This window comes from Antrostomus carolinensis, unplaced genomic scaffold (genome assembly GCF_000700745.2).
Source record: "Antrostomus carolinensis isolate BGI_N321 unplaced genomic scaffold, ASM70074v2 scaffold30925, whole genome shotgun sequence".
Lineage (NCBI taxonomy): Eukaryota > Metazoa > Chordata > Aves > Caprimulgiformes > Caprimulgidae > Antrostomus > Antrostomus carolinensis.
Genome location: NW_010317559.1, coordinates 7648 through 25302, shown reverse-complemented (window position 1 = coordinate 25302; position 17655 = coordinate 7648). Strand labels below are relative to the sequence as shown.

Here is a 17655-nt window from a genome sequence, read left to right as displayed (position 1 = left end):
GCACCAACTTTCAGAAAATAAAAAGGAGTGTGCCGTAAGAACAAACAGAAGCATTTGAGGGTACAAGGTCTGCTGGGACTGCGTTACGGGAGCAGAGGGAGTGAAGTCTTGAGCAATCTCACCTACACTGCTTTCTGAGAGTGTGAGCTTAAGTGAAATATCTCTTGAACCATTTCCCAGGTTCTCCCTTATGACAAAGAAGTAACAGAAGAACGCATTTCAGAGGCCCACAAAACCAGAAAATACATTAAGACGCATACTGTGGACAATGAGAATCCAACTTGACCCCCAGCAGGCTTACTTAGTACCATTTCTGTACGTTACGGTATCAGCCAGGTATGTGCTACCCAGACAGAAGACTGGTAATACCTGAGTAACCAAGTGCAATGATCTTGCTCTGGAATTCTGCAATGTTATTACAGGAAACCATACCGAACATTGTTACATGGTTTCTCAAATACCGTCTTAATTTCAAAACAACTTCTTTGTCTTCAGTATCACCTGTATGTTAGGATCAACTACTTGTTACATTGTACGGGTAAAAGCACACTGCAGTAAGAAGAAGCCAAAATACCTTTGTTATTAAAATTGATCAAGTTTCATAGATAATATGGATTGTTTCCTACCTCTCACACTTCAAAGCAATTTTTGATTCCAACTGTCTCCTCCTGTTTCCTCTCTCTAAAAGCTCTTTCTTCTGTTGCCTGAGCTCATTGTCTCTGTGTTCCAGATGTTTCTGTCTCTCAAACAATGTAGCCAGATGCACATCCAATGACTTTAACTTGTTATTGACGTCCTGAAATAAAAGAACACGCACCACCAGCATTATTATTACAAACATAACATAGTGACACATGTAAGTAGGCTATGCTTATTGCATGATAAAATGGGTAGTAGTTCACATCGTATACAGGACAGAAATAAATTCTTACCTGTTGCTGGTTTTCCAACTGTTTTTTTTCATCTGTATCCACTGAACAAATGAGAAATTGTGCCACTCTCAGGGATGTGTTAGTAGAGAGGGTTAGGTTTGTATAAGCAGATACTTTAACAGTGTATTTTTCTTCAGCTGTGTATATTTGTTTCAAGTTGGTTTCTTTTATGACCTAAAAACCAGACAAAAATATTAATGTGACAAAAGTGTTCCTTAAGGCAATGCTTTTCAGAAGAAGGAATAAACTAGCTAAAATCCACAGTAAAGATCTTCAGCTTATGCAAGACTCTTAGCTGTTAACAAGCTTTAGCAAAAAGATGGCGCTAAATTCAATGCATCATTATACTTGTAATTTAGACCAATCAGCAAAGAAATGTTAATATACCATCAAACAGAGTATGTTACCATAACCAATTAAACAAGTTCTGACTACTCTGATATAACAGATGCAAACTGAAAAAATCTTGTACTGCATCATGAACAAGAGTTGTACTTGCTGTAGATGCATAACATGCAAATGTAGCTTGTGTACCAAAGAACTAAAAGTACTTAAGAAATTAATGGATGAAACCGTAAGGTGAGCTGTAATGAGAGAATTTCAGTGAAGCAAATGTACCTACAGGAGAAAAAAAAAAAAAAAAAAAAAAGAGGTATTAAAACACTACTTCCTATTTTTAAATTACTCATGTCAAAAAGGACATTACAAATAACCAAAGATTTATCATAATGCAAGGGGGTATAGTATGTCAAAAGGATATAAAGTGTCCAGTAACCTGGGAATAGTGAAAAGCCTCCGTAGGCCAACGTAAATTTGACTAAAGATTTTTTTCATTTTATATACAGAGCACCAGCAATATTCTGTTGATCTGGTTCCTGGACACTGAAAACCATGTCGACTTTGCTTTACAGCTCAGACAGGTTGATGGATGGACATTTCCATCCTAGTCCTTTTTCCTTTTTCTTACATGCTCAGCTCTATGAAATAGGTTTCCTTTTAAACTAAAACTTTCTCTGGCATGTGAGAAACAAAATGATGTGAGCAACACATGCTCAAACAGATGCATGTGAGCAAACAATGCATTTCTCAATCAAAAATAGTAAGAACAAAGAAAAAACTTTACACAAGGGAGCTGAGAAGGCACCATGTGCAACACAGTCAGAATAGTGGCTCATCTTTGTCCCTAGACCAGTGATTTATCGGTCACTGCCCACACAGCTCTGGAAAAGAGGAAGTATCTATGGAATAATTCTGACTGGTTTACAAAATGTAACTCAAAGACCTATTGTACAGGTAATCTGCTTCATCAGGTGATAAACACAAAGTGGTGGAAGAATTGCAGCTTAAAGATGAAAATGGTTAGAAAAAAACATTAAGAGAAGAGCTTGTAATCTAGGACTCCCTCCACTTTTACATTCCTAGAGCCTCAGAAACATCTAAGATAGGAAGAAGCAACAGCTATCCCAATAAAACAGGAATTCTTCTCTATTTGCAGAGCCTGTTCCACGAGATTCTTGAAAAAGCAACTCTTACTGTTTTCAGAGAGCCCAATGTAGTCTTCTGAATTCAAAGAGTTCACTCTCTGTACAGGATAGACAACAGATGTCCAGCATACACAGAGAAGTAAATAAGAATTTAAGTTGAAAACTGTCACGTGTGTTATCCATTACAATCCAGCAATGATGAGCTTACAAGAACCCAAGAAAGATTAAGGCAGGGAGATTACCCCTAGCAGGAGCTCTTAGCCTATTTCTAGGAATCCAAAAGTTTTATATAGTATTTCTCACATCAGTTCTGACTGAATCTATTCAATGCAATTTGTCAGAAAGTGAACATCTTAATGTTTGGTTTTTTGGGTTTTGTTTTGTTTTTTTAAAAAGGTGTCACTTCTAATTACTGCTTTAAATATAAACATGACAGGTCAGCATTGTCATGTACTATTAACTGTTTGATTCAAATTTTGCCAAGAAGATCTCAGGCACTTAAAGTAGAAGTTATTGTAATAAAACAAATTCATATAACTGACTTGCAACAGCATGCAGGTGAAAGTTCTATTTAACTTTCTGTTAAATACTGCATTAGATGAATTTGATCTGTTAAAATGTCTTGCAACACGTTTGTGTATAAAGAACTCTTCTCACTTCTAAAGGCCAAATAAAAGGCCAAATGAAAAGGCTAAAGCAATTTTTTGCTTTCTCCACACTAACTTGCCAAAGATTTTCCGAAATAAAACTAGATCACAGATGTGTTTGTGCTTTTTAGGACATCTCACCCTTTCAATCATGTTTCTGGTCTTCTCTGTTCCCACAGGGACATCATGAACACGGTACTGGGAGCAAAGATAACTCATCACTGGATGAGGAGCATCAAATAACTCTCGTAAATAAGAGAAAAATCCGTATTGGCTGAAGAGGACAAAAAAAAGCATGCATCAGAAATAAAATCTGGCAGATAAAACAAGCTGAAGGGTCAGAAAGAAGTCCTGCTAACCCAGATTTCAATTAGTGAAAATTTGATTTGCATAGAAAATTCTAATATATAGCAAAACCACCAAAACATCGTATTTAAAACCATTCCCCACTGATATAATCTGATACATACTGCAGTTCCTCAATAGGTCTCGAAGGTAAGCTTTCAGCACATGATTTAGCAGGTGCACATACAGCATTCACTCTTAGTTTCTGATGATCACGCACCTAAACATAGATTACATTAGATTATCTGGTATAAAAGAGCAGAAAAATTCACTATATGAAATCAAGTATTTATTCTTGATTCACAGAATCTGAATTATTTTACACTGACAATCTCTGGAAGAACCCATAAAAATCTACTTTCAGGCTGTATGTCCATTTTGCACAGATAATGGCAGACCACTGGCTACAGAGGCTTTGAAAAGCCTGATACTAACAAGGCAGAAGAGACTGAGGATACAAATGAAAGATCAGTTTAGCTGGTTACAGCAGCCTTACACTGGGTTCCACAATCATGGAGGCAAGACAAGCCCCTAGAACCTCAGTTGTCATCACTGCTGTTCACATATATAAAAATGACTAGCTTCTGTGAAGGGCAGACAGGTCTTACAAACCTGCAGGACAGTCTGTCATTAACCACACTATTATGTGGACAGTAGTTGAAAAGCATTATGACAGTTAATGCCATATCTTGTGGCTTTTTTCTCCTGCATCATCTGTCTGGGTCTCAAAGGGAACAATCTCCTTATCACTCCAGGAAACAGCAGTATTACGATATAAGCCTGATTTGCTGCTTGTACCATTGTCTTCTCACAAAAGATGCCCCCTCATCTCTTTACTTAGGAGGCATTGGAAAAGCCTGGCAATAAATTTGTAGCTTCCTGCCTTGTCATTTTCTTGTACACAGTATTTTCTTTTCGGTGATTATTGCCTCGTCAAGCAAAACAAAAGTTATTTCTAAAAGGAAGTATTTTCTTCATATTCCTGCATCCCTCCAGTTAGTCTAGGCTTTAAAAAAATTTTACTCCAGAAGAGAACCTTAATCCAGAAGATGACTTTTGAATACTCTGTATTGGCTACTATGCTGATCTTGCCAATTAAAACTTACTAAATACAGACTTACTTGGTAGACTCCAAAGTTTAGGGCTCCTACCTCAGTATTTAATGAATTTTTAAAATTGGCATCTACTTGCCTCCATAAGAAAGATTTCCATATCTTCTTGACTTTCAAAAACGAAAGCCCTCATGTCATTGCCCGAAATGTGATTTTCAACATATTTAGCATGTCTACTGTCTTTCATATTGATCTGATAAAGACAGATAATGAGAAAGTGATTTAATACAATTGGACTTAACACTCCCCCAAGACATTTTAAGCAGTCAGATAATATCCAAGACTACATTTAACAAAAATAAAGACAAATGTTTAAATGTCTTTAAAGACATATTCCCTGTCTTTTTGCAACTAATTTTCTTGGGAGGAAACCTACAGCAACTCATATGTAATTGTGTCTAGTTTTTGCCCATCCATATCCTTTTTCAACATTCCTGGAGCTACTGCTGTCTCCACCATTCACCTCCCCCTCTTCTGCTACCTGCTAACCTTACAATTCCAACCACCACCATATCATGTCTAGTGGCTGTGCTCCAGTACTACTAAAGGTATCTCACTCTTTAGAAACAATTAACCTAAGCAATCAAAACCAGAAAATGCCACACTCCACAAATTATTCATATGCAAATCCCCTTGTTTTGGATCAAGTGAACATCATCAAATACAAATACAGAACTGTGAAGCTCTACAAAGACAGAGATTCAGAGATTGATTGATTGAATTCTCTCTGAATTATTAAAAAAAAAAAAATTTAAAAATCCACATTTAAAATGGATTAAGCTTTTCATACCTGAATGAAATGTTAATGTTACAATTCTTCAGTAAGTGTCACTAGTAATTAGACATTATATCACCACACATGACATATGAAGGCAGTTACACAGAACTACACAACTTAATAACAGAAAGGCTGGGTACACTCACTAGTAATTTGAAAGCTAGAAGATATAAATACACAACACTACGTCACATCATATCAAAGAAAATAAATTCAGACATCAGTGGATGTTACAGAAGTTAATGAGGCCTTAAAGTAAAAGCAAAGGCATCCTATTAAGGCATTTGTAAAATTAAACTGATGTGGTCTTCCAGGAACAATTGGAAGTTCTGCTAATAACAGGAAATACTTGGTATTTTATACTAAACAAAAGTAATTTTGAACAGTTCTAATGCATGTACAAAGTGTAAGAATTGGCATACAAATATTCAACATTCAACTAATTTAAAATGTAGCAATACATTTGTTTGCAATTATGAAGAGGAAGAGTGCACTGGATTTCTTCATCCTCTCAGGTTACATGGAATGCACTAGAAAACTAACAGTTTCTTTGAAAATTTAGCCCTCCTGTTCCTAGCTAGTACAGCATCTGTCAAACCAAAACACAAAACAAAATTAAGGGTAGATTAGGTGTTTCTGTAGCTGGCTGTGCAAAGCAAACTACAAAAACACCTGGGGATCACAGTGACATATGGTACCTGTTGCTGAGCACCTTGTGCTATAAGGGGAGGTATTCAATTGTAACTACTACTGCTTTTTAAAGCAGCAAATAAGAACTACAAGTCTAAATACTGGATGTACCTTAGCTGCAAAGGGCACCTTAAAGGACTGCTCCTTGAGGGGGGAAGGAACCACCCCATCTTACTCAGCGTTGAATATTACTACATTGCCTATGGAATTAAGACTACAAATAAATTCACCATGCTAATGTACCCTGCACTAACTGGCAGCTCATCTCAAGATGTGCGTTGAAAGTTTTAAAGGCATGAATAAATTAAACATGAACTGGTTAGAGTGAAATACAAGTAAATTTTCTTACTTCAAGCATCATGGGTTCACAGACTTTTTTTTTAAACCTGTCTTTGTTCTTTCTTAGCCACATAAGAGCAGAGTGTGTGTCTTGGAATTTCCCTTTAAGAGTCTCTTCCTTCATTTTCATTATATTATTAAGTTGTCCAAGGCAATTAATTATTCCTGTAATTTAAGGCAGTTTCTTAAACAGAGTCCATAGCATGTACACATTATAACTGGCATTTAATCCTACTCCAGCAATAAGGTTGTTAGATTGTAAGAATTTAGAGTTTATCTTCCCACAATCAAGATGCTGCTTATTCTAAAGAAATCTTAACTACTAAAGCTTAAAACCTAAAATAAAATGAAGACTTATGCAAAGGATAATGAAATGTGGTAGTACAGTAAATACACAAGAAATTCGTCCTAAAAAACACCTCTCTTCAAAACTTGTTCTACCTTAGTATTTAAAACCAAAAACACCCCAAGAGGAAAGGTGTAGTGGGAATACCAACACAAAATCTCGAGTGTAACTTCATGCTTGCAGAAAACAAAATGTGTGACAATAGACCGTGTGCGAAAGTATCTGCTATTCAGGAGAAACAGAGATTGTACACCTTCGATGCTTCTCAAGGTAAAATATACACTGTCTCCTTCCCTAGGTCACCTGGTCTCTCTATACCTCTTTTTCTTCTTGGTTTCTATAACAAGTTAAGTGCCAGCTAGGTATGTGTAAGTGTACAGGCTCTTCTCAGTGATGCCCAATGGTAGGACAAGGGGTAGTGGGTGCAAGCTGGAACACAGGAGGTTCCGCTTAAACTTGAGAAGAAACTACTTTACGGTGAGGGTGACAGAGCACTGGAACAGGCTGCCCAGGGAGGTTGTGGAGTCTCCTTCTCTGGAGACATTCAAAACCCGCCTGGACGCCTTCCTGTGTGATCTCATTTAGGGGGGTTGGACTAAATGCTCTTTTGAGGTCCCTTCCAATCCCCAACATTCTGTGATTCTGTGACACTAACACTCAACTGAGGAATATATACAAAACCCCCATACCTGCCAAGCTATAATTTTTAAATTTTATTTCTTAGAAAGAACTAATCCTAGGCTAATATAAAGGAATTTACTACATTTAAGGTTAGCTCAAGTTCACTAGAAAGGACAAAAGCAGCATCAGTAGCTAATATACTGCCAAACAGATAATTGTAAACGCCGCACCTTCAAAGCAAACTGCTTTTGTTTCAGGTTTGTTTTTTTGTATCCCGCTAACAGTATGCGCCTTCATTTAACAGGAAAAAATGAAACTGGCAAAGCAGTCTCCTTACCCAGAGATCAGAGGAAATTAATTTTTTTTGGAAGGACAGTTTTAAGATCAATTGCCACTTCTGAATCTTCTATTCTTCTCTTTCTATTTTGAAAGTGTTTTTTGTTACTTTGAATAAAACTGATAACAGACATGAGGACTGCTATACATGCAAGATAAAACTATGAAGCTTGAGGTAAATGTCTCAATTTCACTACAGCAGGACCAGAAGTAGATACTGTATGAACAGTCATTAGGAAAAAAAAAAAATCAACAAAACTCCAAGTAACTTACTATTCTTTTCCCTCTCTTGGTTCATTTTCTCTGTTGTTAGGTCACTGATATCACTATCAGTATTTGCCCTTTCTTCTTGTAATTTTTTCAGCTCATTATTAACAGCATCAGTTTTTTGCTGAAGATTATCACAGACTGACATTGTACTGAGCTCATTCTTCCAGTCCTCTATCATCTTGTGAGTGTTGTGTATTTTCCTCTGTCTGTCCATTTCTTCATCTTTTTTCATTCTCAAAGCTTGATGAATTTCTTCAATCTAAGATTTTAAGGTATTTCCAACATTAAAAGAGTTTAGCATACAAAACCTTTGACAAATAACTAGGATATCCAATAACTAGGTATTAACTACTGATGTAACTATGCACTAACACTGTACGACTCTGTTATAGTTCCAATAGCCCTACAATAGATGAAGAACTGACAAGATTTTGTTAAGATTTAGGAACATTTAAGCAAAGATACAACCAAGTCTTTAAATCAATTTTTGAAGTTCCTTTATTTTTTCAAGAGCAGAAGTTTAAAGCTTAAGATCTTTCTTAACACACCTGAAAGTTAAACTAAGACTGCATAAAACCTATAGCACAAACACAACGTGCAACACTGACTCCGCATTCTTATGTATTTAATTTATAAATCTATTGACTGAGTGCTTCAATAAAGTTCTGTAACTGTTTTACAACATATCTTTGTGTTTTTTCTCAAGAAATGCTGGATATATACACTCAACAGAAACAATAACCCTAGCCTCACACATAGGCTACTTGAGGGCATGTTTAATGCTGAGTGCATTAGTGTACTATAGAGGCTGTAGCTTTTCAAAGAAAGCCTGTAATATATGGTATATATACTCACACTGTCTATTCCCAAGTTTGTTGTACCAAAGTAACTGCTTTTATGTCACATATACCCGTCCTTTAGTAATATATATTTGACTAATAGGCATTTTAAAGATTCATTGTGTACTAGAGGCAGTGAAGTGTGCAAGCACTTGCAGCCTTGTCAGATAAAGTGCCCTCTCCACTAACAGAAAAGCAGACAAAAACCCCCAATATCTGTGTTTTACCGTAGAATTCAAGAAATGGCATTCTGCCCGAATGTGGCACATGCTATAGCTAGTACTGAATTAATACATTAGCAAAGAAACACCTAAAAAATCACAAACACCAAGACTCTTACTTGTTTATCTTTCATCTCCAAAGCATCTTGCTTCTGTTTACATTTTTGAGAAATGCCTTTGATGTCAGTAGTCTGCATCGAGTAAAATATTTAATTAGATAGTCATAAATTCAGTTATAGTTATATTTGTAAAAAGCAGTCATATTTTAAAGAACATGCTATATATGTGTAACTAAGCATTTATTCCACATTTGATTACTGACAAAGTCATACTTACCAGTTTTTAATTATTCTTACTTGTATCCATGACATGGACATCTTCAGCAACTGGTGAAGAACTGAGTATCTGCATATAAACTGTTCACAACCATTCAGCTATAGATCTGCAAATTCAGGCATGACAAAGGAAGCCTCCTAACCTAATCTGAAATCAAAATAACTCCACCCTCGATTTCATTAAAAATGTTACATTCAGATCCTTCACTTATAAAATGCTCTTGCCTCTTTTTCCAAACCAGCTTTACCAAGGAAAGCTTAACCTGCGAGCAAGAAAGGCCTAAGTTCCTAGGCACAGGACAGCCAAAACATAATTTGTCAAAGTCATCCTACTTCTGAAGTGCACTGTGCTAAAGCTATACCCTACACAGCTGAGCCTGACAACTTGTTGGCTCCTGTGTAGGCACCCATGTCTCCACTCCTCCATCCTTCTCAGCTCCTATAGTTGTGGAATACTATAGGTCCAAAGATACTCCTGGGTGTCACCCAGTCCCTTGCTCAAAGCAAGTCTTATTTAGGACAGGTTGCACTTGTACAGCCGAGTCCTGAACACAGAGGAAGTGTACTATGCTTTCTCTACAAACTTAATTCTTCCTTTCCTGAACCCTCAAGGCTGAAAACAGTGCAAGCAGAGCACTGGAGCACCGCAGAGGATGGAAGGACCGTAAGTAAATTCCAGTGCAGACACGGAAACAAACACAGCAGTCTTGCTGGAAGAAGCGTCTTTCTACAAAGCAAGTCACACTGACAATGCTAAGATGCATCAAGAATGGAGAAAATAAAACTACACAGAATCTTTTCCCTCCCACAACCTGAAAGATGCACAAAAATTCAAGATCTTGACTTCACAGCTGTTTGCACGAAGGTAACATGGAACAACACATCTTGGTCTTGCAGTTGACTGCAACACAGTACTGAATCCCTGATGCTTTCTCCAAAGACCTCGGGCAGGCACTCTGAAGAGGAAGTTCTCTCTCAGGAAACTGATGCAAAATATTCACAAAACAATTCTAAAGGCTCTCAAAATCAGGACACTAGTAAGGAACTGGAATTCAATTTTTCAATTATTATTATATTTTCAGTTATCATATATTTATATATACCAACCTTACAGAACAGATTAACAACTGTAATTGTCTTTATGGTTTTCATGGTACAACCACAACACATGTCAAATATTGCTAAAAAAACTGCATACCATAGTCCACTCTGTTCAAATGCCTTTAAAGAGCCCAAAGTGGAAACTGTTCTGACATAATTTTAAACAACCTCTTCCTACAAAATGAGTTGATTTCTTTTTTCAGAATCTACACGTCCTACACACTCAAAGCACAAAATTTTACTAGGAATTCTTAGTCTAACCAAATCCTTAAAAAGGGTTTCACACAGAGAAAGACAAGAGAAATAGCCATGCAGTGCCTTGATACGTTAATTTCTTCCCAGGTTTAGCTCCACTTTTACTTTCGGTCCAGCTCCTTCCACACAAAATCTGCAACACCATGCCTGGCTCTTTGCCAACAAAGTGCAAACAAGACGTAATGAAGAGCTGATTTATCTCTGCTCTCACATATATATCCTCAAGTCACGAGCAAGATCTCAAGAAGCAGTCAGGATTGCAGTTATTTGATAATGGATATAAGCCTGGACAAAAGGGCCTGAAGACAATTATGTTCCCCACAGGTCTGTGTGCCCAAAATAGAGAGGACTTAAAAATGCTGAACTGCTTTCCCTTAATAACAAATTGAAATTTGGCTTAAAAAACCCTAAAACTTTTCAGACAAAAATAGTTATACTGTGCTTATAATAAAATCATTCATCAATCAACTCCTGCTGGCTTACAGCATAATTATCTGTGAAATGCTCACCAAATGCTTGCATCTACAAAGATAAAATTCTAAGTTATAATAAATTCAAGCAGTCTCCATGAAAAAGTGAAGAACTAATGAAAAAGTAGCAATTCAAGCAATTTTAAGGAGGTTTGACTCAGAACTATCTCCTGACAGTGCAAGCAGTGTTGATTCTCCTTCACAACTTCATTTTCACAGCCCAACTAAGAAGATTTGTGAGAGGAAAACAGATTTCAGTCGTCAAAAAAGAGTCTCAAAGTTCAAAAAGTAGCAATACACCTTTAATATCTTGTTAACTTGCCTGATGCCATATGAATTGCTCATGCCATAAACAGCTATATAATATACTCCCTACAGGCATTTTCAACTACTTTGAACCCTACGAGGGCTTCTTCAAGATGGAACATTAATCATTCATATCAGACCTGGATATAACATTTACATCAGAACAAAACTCAGGTTTGGAAATGTCTTATTATAATATTATATACAACATAATATCAGCTATACATTACAATCAAAATAATGGTAAATAATTACTGTAAAGTAGTTTTAGAATATCTTAGTAAGTTTTCTATAAATGATTTATAACAAAGGTAGCAACTTTCCTTCTTCCCATCTTTCTGGTTTCTGTAATATTGTATAACAAAATGCACTTAATTCATGCTCTGGGCCCAAATTAAATGCCACTTCAGTACACAGTTAACTTTGTGAACATTCAGTGTGTGAAAGCCTTATTCCACAAGTTTAAATTGAGCAGAAAAAAATGTTGATTTGGTAGGAGTTGATCACCTAGTACCTTCCCCCAATTTTTCTTCCACAGTTCTGCCACAAATAGCCTATGCAAGTTAAAACTGAAATGCTCACTGTTTTGTTCTAGGTTTCTCATACAGATTATAAATCATACCAACAGAGGATAACTTTTATATGACTATAGCCCAACACTTCTAAGAATTGTGGTAGCAATGGTTCAGTAGAACTCTTTCCTGTTTGAAAAAAATACATTGGCACAACATTAACTAAAATGAAAGACAATGAGTAAAATCAGGATAATAGAAAGTGGTGAAAACAAAGCTTAGCACTTCACAATCCTGAAGGCCCTTACTGCAAATTTCAAGCTTCCAGTTGTTAACTTTCCTCTACTGAAGTACACTTAGACAACAACAAAACCCCACAAAACAAACAAAAAACCCAACCACACCCAAAAAAGCCCACTTCAGTAAAACTGCAACATTTTCAAACATTTAGGTATTTGGAATCACAGCACAGCAAACTCTTTCAGTACTGTGGAGCACAAATTTCAAGGCATACCTTCAGCAAAGGGTTTTCTTAATAATAATCACATATTTGGGTAAATAGTATTGCCTGGTACAGTTTACATGACAACAAAAAGAGAAGTGGTGGAAACAACAATCTGGTTTTGTTTGTCTGGTCTTTCTGGTTTGGTTTTGTGGTTTTGTTTTTTGTTTTTGTTTTCTGCTTTTTGTTGTGTTTTTTTGTGTGTTTGGAGGGAGGGTGTTTGATTGGGTTTTTTTTTTTAAAGAAAGCTTATGGACAGTGTATTAGCTCATAGTGCACTAAATGCCACTGAAGTTTCAGACCCTGATTCTACAAGATACTTCATGACAGCAGTCCTCTATAGGTGTCACACGTGTCTCCACACCAAGTCCTTTGATGTGATCAGTTATCTTCAAACAACTCACTGCAGCAAGCATTCTCATGTTATCATTTAACTTTGGTTAACCATTAAAAATTTGGGCAGCCTATGCGTACAAATACTTCTGCAGCCCACGCAGTACATGATAGTTAAAATACTGCAGAGGATTACAGTTACTCTCCTATCTGTCACACCGAAATAGTAATATATAACCCCAGAGAGAGCAGCTACTCAAAAGAGAGATATTAAGCTGTAACACATAGGTAGGTTTACCATTAAATTCTCTTATGCATAAAAGTATTCACAACTGATGGAGGATTACTGTCTAATAAAAAAAAATTATACCCTACATACGCAACGCGCTTAAGTATTAGAGGAATGCTTTTAGGTCAGAAAAGCTGTAATTTGGTTTAAATTAACCACCCAAACAGGCTACATTTAAAGAATGTAAACAGAGAGCATCCACAAACTGAATCTACAGAACAGAGGAAAAAACTGGCAACTAATTCAATAGAAGTATCTAACTTAGGGAAACTGTAACATTATATCCCTGAAAATTCTGCAGGTTCTGTTAAGAGAATCACAAAATTTGCTCTTGTAATAGGAAGAGAGTGGAATTTCCGTGCTGCTACTGAAGGTCTACCAAGAAATGTATTCCTTGAGCTTCAGTGTTTTTAATGGAAGAGACATTGTGAGAATCAAGGACATGAGAACTTCAGAAAAATTTCTTCTGAAACATATCATGATGTCACACTAGAAAGAAAGAGGCTGTTGCTTTACACGTTTCAAAGCCAAACACAGAACACATGAAATAGTGCATACATTAACTGAGAACTTAGACCACCTACCTTATCTCTGATTTTCATATCCAGACTCCGAAAATAATCTTCAGTTTCTTGGAGTTTTTTTGTCATTGAGGCCTGCATTTCTTTCAGAGTCTTCAGTTCTTCCTTGGCTTGGTCTCGGCTTTGTTTCACTTCCTCATGCTGCTGACGAACATTTTCATATTCCTTGGAGTTGAAAGTAAAATAATTAAAGACTTTTGTCTTCTATTCCAGTATTTTATACTGCTCTAACATTTTATTTAATTGCACATCGGTTTTAGGAGAAAAATCTCATTCAGAAGCTAGTATTAGAGCAACTACTTCAGTAATCCTCCTGTTGCTAGTCACTATGTCTAGGAGATGTAGGGATCATTCAGTTCCCAGTGAACAAGCACACAGATTTAATAGTTCTTAAATAATATGCAATTCAAGTAGCAGAAGAAACAACCAATTTGTCTGCAATTACCTTGCCTCTAAGTCCATCTGGGATTGGTGTGGAAAAAGTAATTCTTTAGCCCCTTCTGTCCATAGTTTGAGCACTACTTAGGCAGAAGTCCTCAAGCTAAGGAGCAAATAACCACAGAAAACTTCAGGAGAAAGGAAAGGAAGGAGCTGGACAGATCATCAGAGCCAGTAACAGACATAACCCTGAAGTAAACCAAGGAGGGAGACAGAGTGGAACAGAACTTCTGAAAAGAAACAAATTTCCACCATACACCACAAATACCAGAGAAGTCATTATCTAGGGATTTTAACTGGAGATGCATTCCTCAGAAGAAAGAGGTGGTAAGCAGTGTAGCGATCAAGAACCTCCACTTCAAGGTGGGGATTTTGGGGAGAAAGTAGTTTAGGCTGAAGGAGTCATTCCTAGTGAATTTTTTTGTGTTCCGCTCTCTGGAGGGGAAAAAACCAAACCAAACCAAACCAACCTCAAAAACAAAGAACATGACATTCAATGATTGTTAAGGGGAGGAAGGGAAAGCTAACAGATTTGGCAGGCACTAAAGGAACCCTCTCATTCAGAATATATGTCTGGATTATTCCACGCTTTGGAACACTAAATAAATAATAAATAAAGACAGCCTGCAAGTTCTATCTGTAACAGCTAACTTTGCTTTATCTGCTACCACTTTTTTTCTGGTTAGTTATTTAACTACCTGGCCTGTAAACACACATGATTAATCACAAACAAATCAACTTAGGCTATTAAATCCAAATTCTTTCTTCATAGTATCTTCTTCATAAAGCCAAGAATTATTTGAAGAAAGCTGCTGTAATTCTATGACATGGATTACAATCAGTAGCCACTATTACAAAGTTACAGAGGTGAAGCAGCTACGCTTCCACTTAGCCAATAGAGTAAGCTTAAAATTTAGCTCTGCTCGAAATAAGGTATTATATTTCAAGGTTAAAGCAAAAAGACGCACGTACAATGACACCTTATTTCTTCAGATACAAAGTACAGCCAAGTTTCTCTAGAAATTGCCATGACATGGTTTTTATAGAGCAAATCTCTTTAACACTTTAAGAACACCTGACTTTCACTGGATCTCTGTATTTTGTAACCTTTAAGCAAATAACATTGACATCTAATTATGCACTTAGCTAAACATCTGCAGAACTTCCAAAGGATTTCAGCTCCAGCAAGAAGTATTGGTGCCTAAACTACATAACAAAGCTTCTCTCTTCCATTCAGTTGTGAATGGAAGATGAAAAGAAGAATAGACACGGCTTGGTTCAAACAAATTTTCAGAATTATGTGTTTTCAGGACATTTACAGCAGCAGGAACAGCACTTCCTGCTGCTATACTACTTTAAAATAATATATCTTATGGCATACTGTACTACCTTAAACTTAAGGTGGAAACCTTAAGACCCTACAAAAGAAAGGCTATCTATGTCAAAAAATCCTGTAGGTCCTTAAATCTGCTCACTGACTGCAGATGACACAGTCATTTGATGGAAGTCCCATTAAGGTATATATAAGAACATAAAACGTCCCCTAAATGCTTGAGACCAAATCTTTAAGGTTGCACTCCGAGGGTCTGTTTTATGGAATTTGAAGCAGATGCTCAAAAGCTTATTAGGCATAGATACATATAAATATAGTGTATAATTGTCCACATACAGAAGCACCTGGCACTGACTAGAAAAAACACTTGAGTGGAAAAGTGTTCCTCAGGTGAAGAACAGTGGAGCTTTCAGAATAAAAATGCAGTTCTACAGTGGTCAAACAGTAAAATATGTTAGAACTAGACTTCCACTTTTCCACAAGGATCAAGAGACAATCTACTGTCATATTTCAGTTGACCTGTTTTCAGGCTGCCTGTCTTCATTTCATAACATACTGCTGTGTTCAAACATTTGCCTCTTTGCTGATTTGGAGGCTCACCTAGCTATTCTGTTCGGTTACAGGGGCAACTCTAAACAGCGAGTTATGTTTGGTCTACAGGTAGAAACCTACCTTGTGGTGAGGACAGGGGAGGGGGATGATCAACAGAAGGAAGAATAAGCTCCCTTGCTACTCTCAACTTCAGTGAACCCAATTTTAAGAATTTAAGAACCCAATTTAAGAACATCAAAACCACTTATTCTTAGGACTAAACAGTGCTAGGTCGGATGACAAAGGAATATGCCCTTGCAAGAGAATGCATTTCTTCTTTTAGAAAGAGCTTGATATTTTGCAATATAGGAGAATACCAAGAGATCTATCAGAAGGACTTGACAAACCACAAAATAGCAACAATCTTTTACACTGAAGACCACAATGGAATGAGAAATTGTCACAGCCTTTTGTTGTAGGTCACTATGATTTATATCATGCACCCCAAACTTCAATTAATAAATTAAAATTAGCAAAGGGGGAAGGCAACCTGGAAAAAAAAACCCTCAAAACCCCCACAAAACAAACAAAAAACCCCATGTTCTGTAAAAAAAAAGTAAAAAGTGGCAAGTGGAAGAAGCAAGTGGCACTGGTAAGCACATCTTAAATTAACCCAGTTGTGTCTGCAAGGAATAAAAGGAGTACTGTTCTTGGTCCCTATTGCTGGCTTTCCTAAATGGGCAGTAACTACTTATGTTACTTCTTCAGCAACTTCTTCAGTCCAGCTGCATATGCAAGCAAATCTCCAATCAAAAGTTCGGCCAAGAATAGTATTTCAAGACCTGGTCTGTTTACACCAAGCAATTGTAATGATGTTCAAGTTACTCTGGTCAATTTTCTTTTAAATAAACTTTTGTCAAATTTCTAATGTTGCAGTATTAGGAAAAATGGGTTAGGTTATGAAAACACTGAAAATAAAATAAAAACTTACCACCCATGGCCTTTTCCTCTCAAGCATCTCAACTAAGTCTAGGTGGCGCTTGCGCTCATGGTATCTCTCAACATCTTGTTTGTATCGTTCAAGCCTCTGTTTCATTTTCTCCAAAGAGTTAGTTTTGTCTCTGCACAAATTCTGTAAGAATATAAATTTTCATGTTTTACAGTATCTACTCTGTGAAAACACTTCAGAAATAGTCCACAGCTCACCTGTACATGAAAGCAGAAATTTAACACTAGAGAGGACCTTTTAGTACAGCAGTAACAATCCAACTAGGAATAGCTGTCAAGTTTTTTCAAGTATGTTTATCACATACTTTCTGTGAAAATAAGTCTCACAAACAGAAATCTTAATGTGAGGAATTTTTTTATTATTATTATTTTCTTGGGAAGTTACTCCCTACAGCTCAAGCCTCCATTAAAAATAGATGTTTCTAAACAACCATAACTGGTTTTGATAAACACAAACAGGAAAAATCTATGAAAGATCTTGTAGAGTGTAACAGAAACATTAAGGCTGGTATGTGAATGTTCTATGTATGGGTGGAAATGCATGTGTACACACAAGGACAAGAAACAGCAGAACAAAGGATTAAAAGAATGGTCTGTAGGGCTAATGACAAACACTAGTCCCATAACACTGTCCCCAAGACACCATTCCCAGCAATAACAGCAAGGAACACATTATTTCTGGAAAGATCACTAAGCCTGCA

The 17655-nt window shown here is 36.6% G+C and overlaps 1 protein-coding gene across 1 annotated transcript in view; it reads right to left on the bottom strand.

The window, feature by feature from the left end:
* Positions 1-626: 626 nt before the first annotated feature.
* The window catches only part of SMC5 (structural maintenance of chromosomes 5), a gene marked incomplete at both ends in the record, with an annotated part of 23189 nt that continues 6160 nt past the window's right edge, over positions 627-17655 (bottom strand). The window contains 10 exons of the mRNA XM_010168622.1: positions 627-796; positions 933-1106; positions 3205-3337; positions 3534-3628; positions 4600-4713; positions 6338-6492; positions 7904-8159; positions 9080-9151; positions 13648-13809; positions 16938-17078. Coding sequence (XP_010166924.1) covers positions 627-796; positions 933-1106; positions 3205-3337; positions 3534-3628; positions 4600-4713; positions 6338-6492; positions 7904-8159; positions 9080-9151; positions 13648-13809; positions 16938-17078 — 1472 coding nt within the window. The remainder of the gene's footprint in view (positions 797-932; positions 1107-3204; positions 3338-3533; positions 3629-4599; positions 4714-6337; positions 6493-7903; positions 8160-9079; positions 9152-13647; positions 13810-16937; positions 17079-17655) is intronic.